The sequence below is a fragment of the Fundulus heteroclitus genome, unplaced genomic scaffold (genome assembly GCF_011125445.2).
Source record: "Fundulus heteroclitus isolate FHET01 unplaced genomic scaffold, MU-UCD_Fhet_4.1 scaffold_139, whole genome shotgun sequence".
NCBI lineage: Eukaryota > Metazoa > Chordata > Actinopteri > Cyprinodontiformes > Fundulidae > Fundulus > Fundulus heteroclitus.
In genome coordinates, this window is record NW_023396551.1 from 31840 (window position 1) to 46517 (window position 14678).

Consider the following 14678-nt stretch of genomic DNA (forward strand, 5'->3'; position numbering starts at 1 on the left):
TAGAGACTTTAGGAACCACCAGAAGACCTGCAGTCTGAGAGTGAAGTGCTCTGTTAGGAATTACGAAAGTTGGTACACAACATACGCATGTGGAATATTGCTAAAGTGTTACTTTAGCAATATTCCAATTGCTAAAGTGTTACTTTTAAATTATTACTTTTGGGTGTGTATCCACCAATTTAGATGTCAAACTTTCATAAAAGCTTTCTTAATGCAAGAAATGAAACCCTTAAACACATGAAATAACAATTAACTTTAAATACCTAAAAAGGTTTTGTTAACTTTTCACATGAAGCTGGATTAACAGCCTTTAATACCTTTAATTAAATTGGTATACTAATGTTTAAACCAGGGGTGTCAAACCAGCCCGCCCAACGCTTTAGTCCGGTCGCCAACTGCATTATCATTATTCAACGGCTGTATCTCCTCGCTGCATCGAGCGATCTGCACCAGATTTTTTGTGAGTCGTGGGGGAGCGCTGCCCAACGCGTTCTTGCGAATCGGCCGGTAGACGGGCGGGAAAAATGCGTGACAGCTTCTGCGGTGGCTGGCGGCTGGCATTGCGCGAACCCCCACGGTGGCCAATAGGCCAGAGCGGCGCTTGGCTGCGAGGGCCGATAGACGCCGCTTGCGGCTTTAATTATTACTATTTTTACTTGTTTCAAACTGTTGAGTCTTTACCCAAGTAATTTTATTAGATGTTATTTTGTTTTACCTCGTGTTGCTATTTAAATAATGATCACAAGAAACTTCTGCATCACCTCCCAGAAGCTGGAAAGAAAAGAGACAAAACAAATTTTCACACCTGACTTAGTAACTCAAGGAATTATTTTAAACTAAATGTTAGGCTAAAATATTAAACTGTTTATTTTTTTATTATTTTTTTTAAATCCCACCATTATGTTTAGTAATTTCTGCCTAAAGCTGCAGCATTTTGATTTAATCCATCTGAGTGCAGTATTTGCAAGCCATACTCTGATTGGATGGAAAGAAACCTGTCTGTGATTGGCTGGTGAGGTGGACAGTTTTTGAAGTCACGAGCGCACAGTCGAGCGAGCACACAGCTGGTGTTGAGCGTGGAAGGATCAGGTCGAGCGCGTGAGCAGACACGGAACCGAGTGTGAGGATAGTGGGTTCATAGTGGGTTTATCAGAGTTGAGCTCACACAAAACAGGTTTTAAGCACGCGTGGACAGCAGTAGTTAATGTAACTACAGCTAAAATTATTTTATTAGTTATTTTACAAACTAAATATTGCAAATTACAGACAACACGGGACTCAGTTTTTTATGGGTTTATTTTTAAACATAGTTTCTGATGAGATTTTACATCAAAAATGACCAGAGAAATTTCCCTCACTAATAATTGACAGCTGATTTGCTTAAGTATTTTTGAACAGTGATTACAACAAATTTCCAATTCACACCAAATTTTTAACTTTCCATATTGATTGAAAAGATAACTTGTAATTTAAGCCTACTTATGTATTGTTTTAATGGGAAGAGGTGGAATGGGGAAGGTTCACATAAAGAATGACCATTCTCCAATCTGCAAAATGATTTTAACCTCCTTCCTCACATGTTGGTGCTCATCCTGGTCTGGCTGTTGGCTGGTGTCAGCTCACCCTGGTTGCCTTCTCTTGGTGGAGACTAAGGAGAAAAGGGAACATGATTTAGAGTTTGTCAGACATAGTAGCACTTTTCAGAATAGGAATGAAAACATCCTGGTGCCATAAAATGTTAAACTCTGGCCAATAATGGATAAATCGCTAATCATAACGCCCTGATGTTTACACAGTGCGTAAATAAATACCTGTTTTCATGCCAAAATATTTTTTTGCCTCTTAAACATGATGGACATGGTATTACGCATATACATATACATTAATACAAATTTTACATTTCAATAGAGTCACAAGTTCTATTGTTAATTTTTTCACTTTGACACATCTAATTCTGAGCTTTCACATCAACAACAATAATTTTTGTATGCTGTTTATAGCAACATTCATACGCACAATTTTCCTTTAAAAGCCTGGACAAAGGTTTTAAATTTCTAGAGTCTTACACTTTGCTTGCAACTGGGAAGGAGCTTAATACCCTTGAAAGAAAACGGTTTAGCTTGGGTGTGCTGACACTGTAACTCCAGGATACTTTGTTTGGCAATGTGCTTCAGCCTTGGTTTGTCAAATACAAAGACAACAAATGAATATGCATTAAAGGTATACTATAAAAAAATTTTTTTTCTTAGCCTTGTTTAATAAATGCCAATAGCCTGACAAAACAATTCAATCTATGTTGTGCAGTTGAAGACCTAATTCTGTTTAGTTTCAGAGAGAGACCCAAGGTTGAGAAGCACAGACTGCGGTAGGCAACACAACCATTGCAACAAAGGTTTCAGAAATAAAATTAGAACATAATTTGAATTAAATTGCAATAAAGTTACATACAACATCCACAACAGAATCCTGATAGTTTTCAGGTGCATCAGTGGCTCAGCGTGAATCCAGAGAAAGAAAGAGACGCTCAGATCGGTCACACCTCCACAATCTGAAACGTCTCTGAGGCGACCATCCTGGTAGAATTACGGACTAAACTCTGATAATCTAGATGTGTGTGTTCTCACTATATTTATTTCATGTACCAGCTTCCAAATCTGAGTCTGACTCATAATTTACTTCACAAAATACCAACACAAAGAACTTTGATTTGTGTCTCATGACGAGCGAGTGAGAGAGAGAGAACTTTGGTAGAGCGGTAGAGTAACCATAACAGAGCGCTCCATAAAGATGTTTTTAATCAGAGAAATAAAAACTTTTACAGCGGTTACATTCAGCAGGTAGACACGTCCATGGCAACACACATCAGCTTCCTTCAGCCCTCACTATGCGCAAAACCCGCATCTTTAAAATAAACTGCGCCTGTCTGAATCACAATAAAGAGTATTGCAGCTCTGTGCGTGAACACCGTGAAGAAATCCTCTACCACTAATATCTGCCCCCCAGCAGCGGCGGAGGCTGCAGCGGTGTGGGTCATGTACGTCCGTGCTGGTAGAGGTTCAGACTCATGGCGCTGTTTGTAGGTGTTGCGCAATCGATAGAGAGACCGTGTCACTCAATTTAATCTCGTAAATAAACCCTTCGGCCCAAATTAAATTTTCCATCTACTGTCGTAAACGACGTGAAGAGAGGAGAGAGATGGAGAGACATTTGTCTTCTCCCAGATCCGTTGCAATTCTCTCTTCTGTTGCCTCTGATTTCAGCCAACTGAGCATATTTGCGGGAATGAATGAAGTAGAAGGCACAAACTAGGTGCACATATGAAGCACAATGCGTAGAAGATAACTTCATCTTAAAATGAAGACTCATCTTAAAACAAGACTTTTTAAAATAAATAGATATTTATGTCCAGGGTTTCCAGCAGCGCTATCTTGGCGAGGCGGCCACCTCGCCAAACTCACGTTACCGCCTCGCCAACATTCCAAAAAAAAAAAAAAAAAACCTAACTCGATATGCTTGCATGTTTATTTGACGTTAACACGCGTTTTTTTGTTGTTGCTTTCGCGCGTGCATAAAGTGAATGGCAGGGGGGAAAAAATCCACATGGAATCCCTGACCAAGACTATTGTCTCATGCTGCCTATGTCTGGTGTGTCTGTGAGCAATTGTCCTTGAATTTGTTCAATTTTACCGACTAGGATGAAGTCCAATAAAATTGAGAAGGGAGAGCTTTTGGAGCTGCTGCTAACAGGTTTTTTTTATTTCACAAGAAAAGATTAGTGCAATGGAATGACCGAAACTGCAATGAGCAACTATACTCTCCAATCTTTTTAATAAATGGTTTACTTTATATTAATTTAAGTTTGAGACTTGAATGTGTAAAAATATAATCTTTAAAAATTTACCTTGACATGGATCTGGTTACGAAGCACAGCAGCACGGAGGATCATAGCCTTTGCTCGTCTCTGGAACTCTTTTCCCATGTGGAGAGATTTTTCAAATGTGGTGCTCCTCTGATCCACATCCCTCGCATATAGAATCTGTCAAAAGCAGCAGATTATCAGCATTTAAACAAAAAACTGAAAACTAAAAATTTTGTCTTCATGGATATCTCACCTTGCTATGGGAGTCAATACGTGCGTTGACAAGGCCCTCAAGTATTAGTTGGGTAAGTTCATCTTCCAAAGCTGCTACTGTGGTATTGAAAGCCTGAGCCATCTTTGTCATGTCAGCTGATACGTAGGGACTGAAATACTGAACACAAAGAATGTGTGAAAATTAGTTGCCTTTTTATTTTAATATCAGGCAAATATAACTTGAGAAAATACAAAACTATTGTTTTTCAAATGAAACTACAAGCAAACACAGCCTGGCTAACTGGTTGTTCTCCTAGGTGGCAACAGCTTGTCATCAAGCATGTATGAAATGCAAGATATTTGGGTGTAAAGATATATTCAAGGTCCTGCCAAAGCAATGCAATTAGGTGTCTAGGTGTTTATACTAGGCTGATCCAAATACTTTGTTGTTTTAATTTGAGCAATTCATAGATGGAGTTGCACGTTTGTGGCAGATCATTGTCCAACTCCATTGTCCAAATGTGTTTGATCTTAATGACAAACCAATGCTAGTGAGCACAATTCATATTTCCATCAATTGCAGCAAGCTGCCCATATCCTGAAGCTGTAAAGCAGCCATGTTGTTGTTTTTTCCGCTAAACTGCTGTCACTTGCATGCCACGCATGTAACATGCACCACCTAAAAAGTTCCACTCGAATCTCGTCAGTTCACATATTTCATAAAATTATTTGGTATTGTCAAGATGTCTTTTGGCAACTGTGATATAGGCCTTTAGGTTCAGCAGTGGTTTGGAATTTGAACTATCCCTTTGATGCCATTTTTGTGTTTGTTTTGTATTGTTAGCTGGTAAACACTGATTAACTGGTGTTTACCAGCTAACGCAAGGCTTTAGATCTTGCTCTGTCTTCTTTTGTGAACTCCTGTAAAAGTTGTTTTAGTTCTTGGGGGCATTTTGGTAGAAAAAACAGACTTCACAGATTTCTTCATTTGAATATAATGGATCTCCGTCCGTCCGTCCGTCTTCTTCCGCTTATCCGGGGTCGGGTCGCGGGGGCAGCAGCTTCAGTAGGGAGGCCCAGACGTCCCTCTCCCCGGCCACTTGGGCCAGCTCCTCAGGAGGAATCCCAAGGCGTTCCCAGGCCAGCCGGGAGACATAGTCCCTCCAGCGTGTCCTGGGTCTTCCCCTGGGCCTCCTCCCGGTGGGACGTGCCCGGAACACCTCACCAGGGAGGCGTCCAGGTGGCATCCTGACCAGATGCCCGAGCCACCTCAACTGGCTCCTCTCAACGTGGAGGAGCAGCGGCTCTACTCTGAGTCCTCCCCGGATGGCTGAGCTCCTCACCCTATCTCTAAGCGAGAGCCCAGACACACTACGGAGAAAACTCATTTCAGCCGCTTGTATCCGGGATCTCGTTCTTTTGGTCACGACCCAAAGCTCGTGACCATAGATGAGGGTAGGAACGTAGATCGACCGGTAAATCGAGAGTTTTGCCTTTTGGCTCAGCTCTCTCTTCACCACAACGGATCGGTACAACGCCCGCTTCACAGCAGACGCTGCACCAATCCGCCTGTCGATCTCCCGCTCCATCTTCCCCCCATTCGTGAACAAGACCCCAAGATACTTGAACTCCTCCACTAGGGGCAGCACATCCTCCCCAACCCGGAGAAGGCACTCTACCCTTTTCCGGTTCAAGACCATGGTCTCGGATTTGGAGGCACTGATTTTCATCCCGGCCGCTTCGCACTCGGCTGCGAACCGCTCCAGTGAGAGCTGTAGATCACGCCCTGATGAAGCCAATAGGACCACGTCATCCGCGAATAGCAGAGACGCAATCCTAAGGCCACCAAAACGGATCCCCTCAACACCTTGGCTGCACCTAGAAATTCTGTCCATAAAAGTTATGAACCATAAAATCGAATCGGTGACAAAGGGCAACCTTGGCGGAGTCCAACTCTTACCGGAAACGAGTCCGACTTACAGCCGGCAATGCGGACCAGACTCTGGCACCGGTCGTACAGAGACCTGACAGCCCTTATTAAAGGGTCCGGTACTCCATACTCCCGGAGTACCCCCCACAGGATCCCTCGGGGGACACGGTCGAATGCCTTCTCCAGATCCACAAAGCACATGTAGACTGGTTGGGCAAACTCCCATGCCCCCTCCAGCATCCTGCTGAGGGTGTAGAGCTGGTCCAGTGTTCCACTGCCAGGACGAAAACTACACTGCTCTTCCTGAATCCGAGATTCGACTATCCGACGGACCCTCCTTTCCAGAACCCCTGAATAGACCTTACCAGGGAGGCGTAAGAGTGTGATCCCTCTGTAGTTGGAACACACCCTCCGGTCCCCCTTTTTAAATAGGGGAACCACCACCCCAGTCTGCCAATCCAGGGGAACTGCCCCCGATGTATAATGGATCTCACCAGATTTAAACAAATGAGCCACTCAACAAAGAGTGCACATGCTGTTATATCTCACCTGGATTAGGGCTCTGTTTCTGATCTGACTGTACAAAGTTTTGATGTGCGGTGCCAAGTACATGTCCAACAGCAGGTTATCCTGAAAGAAACACCAACATTGAAACAGTATGTGTTAAAAAACAATTATAGGTGTAGTAGTTTGAGCAAAATTATCTAACGGATACAGACTCTTCTAATTTCTAAAGTAAGTCTTGTCCAAGTTCTCTAAGCCTTAGATAGACATTTGCACATTTACCAATGCAACTCTTGTATTTGACTATTTTCACCAGAAACAAATCATTTATATTGTGTGGTTTTCTGAAATGGACAAGCCTTTAAATATAGACAACACATTTTCACTAGCAGTGAGGTCTGGATTAATTCCATATTAAGAGATGCACTGATAAGAAAATTTGGGCTAATATTGACATTCAATATTAATATTGCTGTTATGTCCGATAACCAATATTTACCAATGTGTGTGTGTGTGTGTGTATACCAAGGGTTAATGTTTTCCGTAGATGTGACGGATTTCTGTCAATTGGAAAATTAAAGCTAAAAATAGAGCCAATTGGTTCCGTTTAGACTTTTTATTCAAGATTTTAAAATGAAGCTGTTCTCAACTAATGAAAACTGGCACAGCTGGGACATTAGCCAATCAGAAAGACAGTAGGGCGGGTCTTTGCAAAGTGGACGTCTGCCAGTCTGAGGTTTGTCGGAGTTCCATAATTTTAATTTTTGGAAGAACATCTCAAACTGACCACAGATGGCATGAGTGAAAGTAGTGGTGATCAAACATTTTCTTTGGATTTATGCAAACCAGCAACTCAAAGTTCAGCAGATTGAACATCTGTATCTATCTCTGTTGGTCCCTGTCATTGATGGTATTTCCACCTGTGGCCATGTCAGTTATCATTATTCCCTCGCTTCCAGCAATTTAGCTGATAAACGCAGACGACCAATTACGGATCTCCTAGTGATACACTATTACGGGTCGGATATTGATTGATGACGGTGGTGTTAAGTTTAAATGGAGGCTTGGCTGAGAGAAAGGGACAAGAATGGGAAGATAGTTTGTCGTGATGCCAGGCGTGTTTATGTGCATAACAAATACCACACGTTTTCTGCACCACACCTCTTCTTAACCTGCAAAACTAGGGGGACTAGATTGTGTGGGACTGTACCGCATTCTTAACTTTTGTCCCGCAAATTGAAACAATGTCCCACATTTGACTGGGTCAGATTTGGAAAAAGTAAAAAAAAATGAAATAATAATCCAATCGCACATTTCTGAAACAAAGAACGCAGAGCTGCTTTAATCGGCAGTTAGAGCTGCAATCGGCTGTCAATCAATATGCAGCAGCGCTCCATATCATAACAGCTACGCACCAGGACGCTCGTACAATTAAATAAGGATTTTGATGCATGTAGATTATTAAACCAACTATGTAAAAAAAAATGCAGAGAATGCTTTCTAAATGGCGCCCAGAGAAAGCCAATTCTCAAAGAGCTTTTTATGAAGTTTGCCAAAGTTGATTTTTATTTTTACACAGAGTGGAGCGCATTGTAATGCAACACTGTAGAAGCGAGTCGCACTAGAAACACAGCCGAAAAAGCCTCCTGTCAATCTATGGACGAATTTTTACACCAACCCAAAAACACCTGCCAGACAGACAGCAGCAGCAAAGATTAACTTCAACAATATTTAACTTTACGAAAAAGTTTAATAAATATTTTACAACTATGAAGTGTTCATTTTTAAAAGCTAATTAAAAATTTTTCTGATAAACTTGGACCAATTTTGTTACACTTTTTTAAAGTTTCAACATCCGTGCAGATGTTAAACTAGCTGATATCTGTCGACTCGAAGTAAATTATGATTTAAACGCCACGCATGGAAATGAAACAACCCTGCCTGTGATTCCGAACGGTGACCACCAGCCCAGCGACTCAGCGAACAAACAGTTCCCTAAGGAAAATGAGAATCCCTGGACCACTCTGGGTGCAAGACCAAAGGATCAATGAACCCCACACCTAGACAAAGAAAACTGGCAGAGACTGCAGAGAGATGTCCCAAGACAAGTGAAACAACAGCGGGCCTTTCTCAAAGCAAATGATAGGAGTAAACCTGCTGGAAATGCTGGAATTGTGTTACTAAACAGATTCGCTCCGCTCCAAAATGTGACCCAGGAGAACAAAAATCAGAGGTATGTCAACGATTTTCATTCTAAGGCGTCAGAGAAAAGACATGCCACAGGGCCAAGGACCCTGATATTATGCAATGGATCTGTAAGGGGGATTAAATATTTCTGTAACAAAAAAACACAGAGGTGTTGATTTATAACGACAGGAACTGTGGCCTGGTGTCTGATGTTTCAGACATCCTTCCAAGGGTCTTGAAAGAACGCCGACCTTGGAAAAACTCATAATCCAAGCTGAAGCCCTGAAGGACGTGATCCGGATAAGAAAATCAGAAGTATTGAAAGAGGATTACATTTGTTTGTTGAACTTAGTTGATGGGCTTAATATCAAGGTGTTGCTCAGCGGCCCTCATGCGCCCGTTAATTGTGGAGATGAGATTTTTTTCCAGAATTCTGATGCTAAACAAATGGTTGGAAAGAAAATGCAAACAAACAACTGTAACCTTCATAGGCAACTTTAACATCTTTTGGGAGAGGAGACATCTGTTCAGCGACAATGGTTTCTCTCTAAATAGGTCAGGTGCAAAACGGCTTATTTCAAACAGCTTCTACTCTGTGAACCATGCACCATCAGTTTTGTTCCAAAACAAAGTACATCCAGTGCCAAAACAAATAATAAGCCCAGTGCAGCCCGAACAAGCCAAGATAAAGATGGCCAGAAAGATGACACAGAAAGAGGCTATGTCAGAACTACAGGAGGATTCATCCCAGATCTCAGCAGGACAAAGAGAGGACCAAGAACCTCCATCGTCATGAACACCGGTCCAGACTGGACCTACCTCCCCTTCTTCTCCACAAAGCCCAGAAGTTCATTTTCTGGAATTTTCTCACAACATGAACAAAGTATTTAAGATTGGCCTACAGATGACATCCTCTCCACATAGCCATTCTGCTGTGACTAAACCAGGATTTTCCAAAGGCCTCAGAGCCTCATATCCTCCTCCTCTACGTATCACAGAACACTCTGGTACTGAGGAACTCCAAATTACTTCGCTGTGATACAGATTGGGCCCTGACCGCACGTTTATCAGACATGACAGTTTCCAGCATCAGCCTGGGCCTTTTGCCGGAGATTATGGAATATCTGTGATAATACGTGGCAGATAAACAGGAACAAATACTTAAAAGTCATAAACTGTCAGATGCAACCTGTCACAGAGACATCATCAACGACTAAGTCATATAAACTGGGTTTATTAAATATTAGATCTCTGTCAGGAAAATCCCTTTTAATTAATGACTTCATTATTGACAATAATCTTGATGTAAAGTTTTTAACAGAAACATGGCTGCATGAATTTAGTGAAGCAGCTATACTGATGGAGTCGACACCTCCAAATTACAATTTTCTTTGTGAGAGGAGACAGCAAAGAAAAGGTGGAGGAGTAGCAACATTGTTTAATGATTCACTAAAGTGTAAAAAGGTGTTTTTGGGAAAATTCGACTCTTTTGAACATTTGGCTCTCCAGGTAAAGAGCCTGGTACAAACTATGTTTCTGAATGTGTACAGGCCTCCTAAGTCCACATCAAACTTTTTTAAGGATTTTAGTGACCTCCTGTCTGTGATATGTGTTGATTATGACTGTTTAATTATTGTGGGAGACTTCAACTTTCATGTTGACAACCCTGAAGACAGAAGTGCAAAAGAACTGTGTGACACACTTAGAAACTTTGGTTTAACTCAACATGTTAAACAGCCAACACACAAACAGGGACACATATTAGACTTAATCATCACTAAAAGTCTAAAGATTTCTAACGTCAATGTAACTGATGTTGCCCTATCTGATCACTTTTCTGTTACCTTTGAAAGCATAATTACCAGTGACTCATTTAGCCAAAGGGACATCGTAAGAAAACGCACCTTTAAGGACAATGCCACGGAAGCTTTTATTCAAGCTTACTCTGCTACTTCAACCTTGGGCTGCAACTCAGTAGATGAGCTAGTAGATAACTTTCAGTCTAAAGTCTCAGACATCATTGACTGCATTGCTCCAGTTAAAGTGAAAGTTTTTTCCGGGAAGAAAAAATCTCCTTGGACAAATGCTCTAGCAGTTAGAGGTGAAAAAAGGGAATATCGAAAAGCTGAACGCAGGTGGAGAAAGAACAGGCTGCAGGTTCACTATGAAATTTATAGATATAACTCACAACTGAAAAATGCAAGAGAATCTTTCTTCTCTGAGATCATTAAGAAAAACATTAATAATGCTTGTGTCTTATTTTCCACAGTTGACAGGTTAACAAATCTTCCTGTGTTCGTGGCTTCCGAACTCCACTCCACCAGAGCCTGCGATGAATTTGCTAACTTCTTTACTGAGAAAATCCTAAAAATCAGAGGATCACTTTGTACTACCATATCAACACCAGAACCAATGCTGTATTCAGCTGGAACTACTTCTGACAAAATGTCCCAATTCAGCCAAATAAACCACAAAAGCTTAGAACAGATCATTCAGCAGCTAAGTTCCTCCTCTTGCTGCCTTGATGTTCTACCCACAGCTTTCTTTAAAAAAAGTTTTGCCTGTCATAGTGTCTGATTTGACTCAGATAATAAACACGTCCCTTCTGTCAGGTGTTTTCCGCCAGTCCCTAAAAACAGCAAATATCAAACCACTGCTGAAAAAGAAAAACTTAGACAAACTTGTACTCCAGAACTATAGGCCCATCTCAAACCTCCCCTTTATCAGTAAGATTATTGAAAAAGCTGTGTTTCAACAATTAAACACCTTTTTAACAACGACCAGCCGCTTTGACGTTTTCCAGTCTGGCTTCCGTGCTCACCACAGTACAGAGACCGCACTTAGCAAGGTGTTAAATGACATCCATATAAATACAGATTGTGGAAGAACCACCGTGCTGGTACTATTGGACCTCAGTGCAGCATTTGATACTGTCCATCACTCCATCCTGTTAGAACGCCTGGAGAACTGGGTCAGCCTCTCTGGTACAGCTCTCAACTGGTTTAAATCCTACTTAAAAGACAGGGACCTTTTTGTATCAGTAGGTAACTTTACATCAAAGACAACAAAAATCACATGTGGGGTTCCCCAAGGGTCCATCCTGGGTCCCCTCCTCTTCAATATCTAGATGCTCCCTCTAGCTCAGATAATAAAAAATAACAACATCAGCTACCATAACTATGCAGACGACACACAGCTTTACATCACCATGTCACCAGGTGACTATAAACCAGTTCAGGCACTGAGTAAATGCCTAGAAGAAATCAATGCCTGGATGTGTCAAAACTTTCTTCTATTGAATAAAAATAAAACTGAAGTAATCATCTTTGGACCAATAGAGGAGAGATCAAAAGTTAGCACACAGCTTCAGTCGCTTCAGCTAAAAACCACTGATCAGGCCCGAAATCTGGGTGTAGTGATGGACTCAGACCTGAACCTTCAAAAGCATCAAAAGACAATTACAAGGTCGGCTTTCTATCACCTGAGGAACATTTCCAGGATTAAAGGACTAATGACTCAGAAGGATCTGGAAAAACTAATCCATGCGTTTATATTTAGTAGAATTGATTACTGCAACGGTGTTTTCACAGGTCTGCCTAAAAAGTGGATCAGACAGACATATTTACCTTCTTTATCTTTATTTTCTAATAATATTTTAAATGTAATATAATGTAATTTTATTTGATATTAAAGTTGACACTCCCCTCCTATGACCCACTGAGAAAGAAGATGAATATTGATATTTAAAACCCATTCTAGATAGTTTTGTGTTCTGTTTCAGAAAAAGGAGTTTCCTGTAAGAATGCTATTCCAGTATTAACCCCTTTTAATTTAGTTAAAATTTTGCTTCATGAATAACCCCTTAAACTGCCTTGAACAGGTAAGTAAAATAATTAAAAATTTTTACCCTCCAAAAGTGGGATCATATTGGCGATCCTGATTAACCCCAGTGGGAGAGGGGGTTCAGAGGGAGAGTTTCGTCTCCTCGTTACAGCATGAGGGCCTTAAAGCATTAAACTAAATCCTAATAATACTGCCCAGGCACAATTAGATCACCTTATGGGTGAAAAGAGACATAAAAAAAAGGGGGAAATCTTTCTTTACTCTTGACGTTGCCTCGGCGGATGTCCTGGGGCGATTCGAGTCCGTGAATCTGGTTCAGATTCGGCGGGCCGGTGCATCGGACAGCGGGGAACGGGAGGAGAAATCCCTTCGTCTCTCTCTGGGCTTTTCAGATGCTTTGTTTGGCCAAAACAAAAGCGTAGTGCCTTTTACGATCACCGGGAGATAACGGCTCTCAGTCTTCGATCGAAGTGGGTTCAGAAAGTAGTTTTAAAGTCGACCTCCTGCACATCTGAGCAGGGATGGAGTTTGCTTCGAAAATCTTCGGTCCAGCGAAGAACTATCGAGCACGTGGCGTGTGGGGGTTGAATCCCACGGAGTGAAACAGCTGTGGTGTCTTCTCAGGATGGCGTTGTGCCAAATAGAAGAATGAGTGCAGCTGGGTTATATACCTTTCCATAGCAACGTTAACTGTTTGTCAGGGTCCGTGACCATTTTGACCGTGTTGCATGATGGGAGTTGGTGGCCATTTTGACCACATTGCATCATGGGAAATGCAGTCTGTCACGTCCTGAACTGGCGTTACACCATGTTAACAGTTTATTGACAAAAAAAAGTTAATTTGGGGGTGAGTTACCCTTTAAAACATTTCTGTTCTACAGCGGCTGGCTGAAATGGCCAAATGATTTTTGGTTACATCAAAAAGTTGATTCTGACTGTCGTGTATTCAACAAGGCATGGACAGAGAAATATTTGTTCCCAGAAGTCAAAGGTAAAGCCTTCTGTTTAGTTTGTGGCACACAAGTGGCTGCGTTAAAGGATTACAATCTGAATCGTCACTATGTGACCAAGTACGAGGTGAAATACAAGAACTTTTTTGATAAAGAGTGCGCCATTGAGTCGTCAGTTTTGCTAGCCAAGCTGCAATCTCAAACACTTTTTAAAAAACGCTTGGCATCTAGAGCTGCTGCCGTTAAGACAAGTTTTGTTATCTCTCACAGGATAGAAAGAAAGAGTAAACCCCTTTCAGATGGGGAGTTCATTAAAGAATGTGATAATTTGCCCAGACAAAAAGGGCGCTTTGAGAACGCACCGCACTGTGACACGAAGGATTGAGGACATCGCAAAAACCTGGAGGAACAACTAAAGGAGATCATGAAGGTCTTTGACTGCTTCTCCCTGGCTCTGGATGAGAGCAGCGATGTATGGGACACTGCCCAGCTGCTCCTCTTGGTGCGCGGGATCCACGCAGGGTTTGGAGTGACAGAGGAGCTGGCGGGCATGCGATCAATGAAAGGGAAAACAATGGGAGTGATCTCTTTACGGAGGTAAATGCATGTCTGGAAAACTTGGGACTGAAATGGGACAAACTGGTGGGCGTGACAACAGACGGCTGCCCAAATCTGACAGGAAAAAACATTGGTTTATTAAAGAGAATACAAAATAAAGTGGGAGAAATTAACCCTGAACAAAAGTTAACTTTTTTGCATTATATAATAAGTCAGAAAGTGTAATGCAAATCTGTGTTGTATGTGAATCACGTTGTTGAAGTTGTAACAAAAACTGTAAACTTCATAAGAGCAAGAGCTCTTAATCACAGACCATTTCTTTCACTTTTAGAAGAATCTGAGACTGAGCACCGTGACATTAGCTACCATACAGCTGTGAGATGGTCAGTTTGGGAAAAGGGCTGAGAGGCTTCTGGGACCTGAGAGGTGAGATCCAGGAGTTCTGTGACAGGAAGGGGAAAGACATTCCCCAGCTTTCAGAGGAAGATCTTGCTTTTACTGTAGATGTGACTGCTCAAATGAATGACCTAAATGTCAAACTGCAAAGCAAGGGACTTTTTGTATTTCAAATGTACAGTGCAGTCAAGGCTTTCAGTAGGAAGTTGCAGCTTCTTTCAAGCCAATTGAGAGATAA

The 14678-nt window shown here is 41.7% G+C and overlaps 1 protein-coding gene across 1 annotated transcript in view; it reads right to left on the bottom strand.

Annotated features, from left to right (window-relative positions):
* Positions 1 to 1278: 1278 nt before the first annotated feature.
* Positions 1279 to 14678, bottom strand: part of gps1 (G protein pathway suppressor 1) — a 69734-nt gene continuing 56334 nt past the window's right edge. Inside the window, exons 11-14 of the mRNA XM_012856952.3 lie at positions 6552 to 6632; positions 4113 to 4250; positions 3902 to 4036; positions 1279 to 1648 (exon numbers count right to left, since the gene is read on the bottom strand). Coding sequence (XP_012712406.3) covers positions 1574 to 1648; positions 3902 to 4036; positions 4113 to 4250; positions 6552 to 6632 — 429 coding nt within the window. The 3' untranslated portion in view covers positions 1279 to 1573. The remainder of the gene's footprint in view (positions 1649 to 3901; positions 4037 to 4112; positions 4251 to 6551; positions 6633 to 14678) is intronic.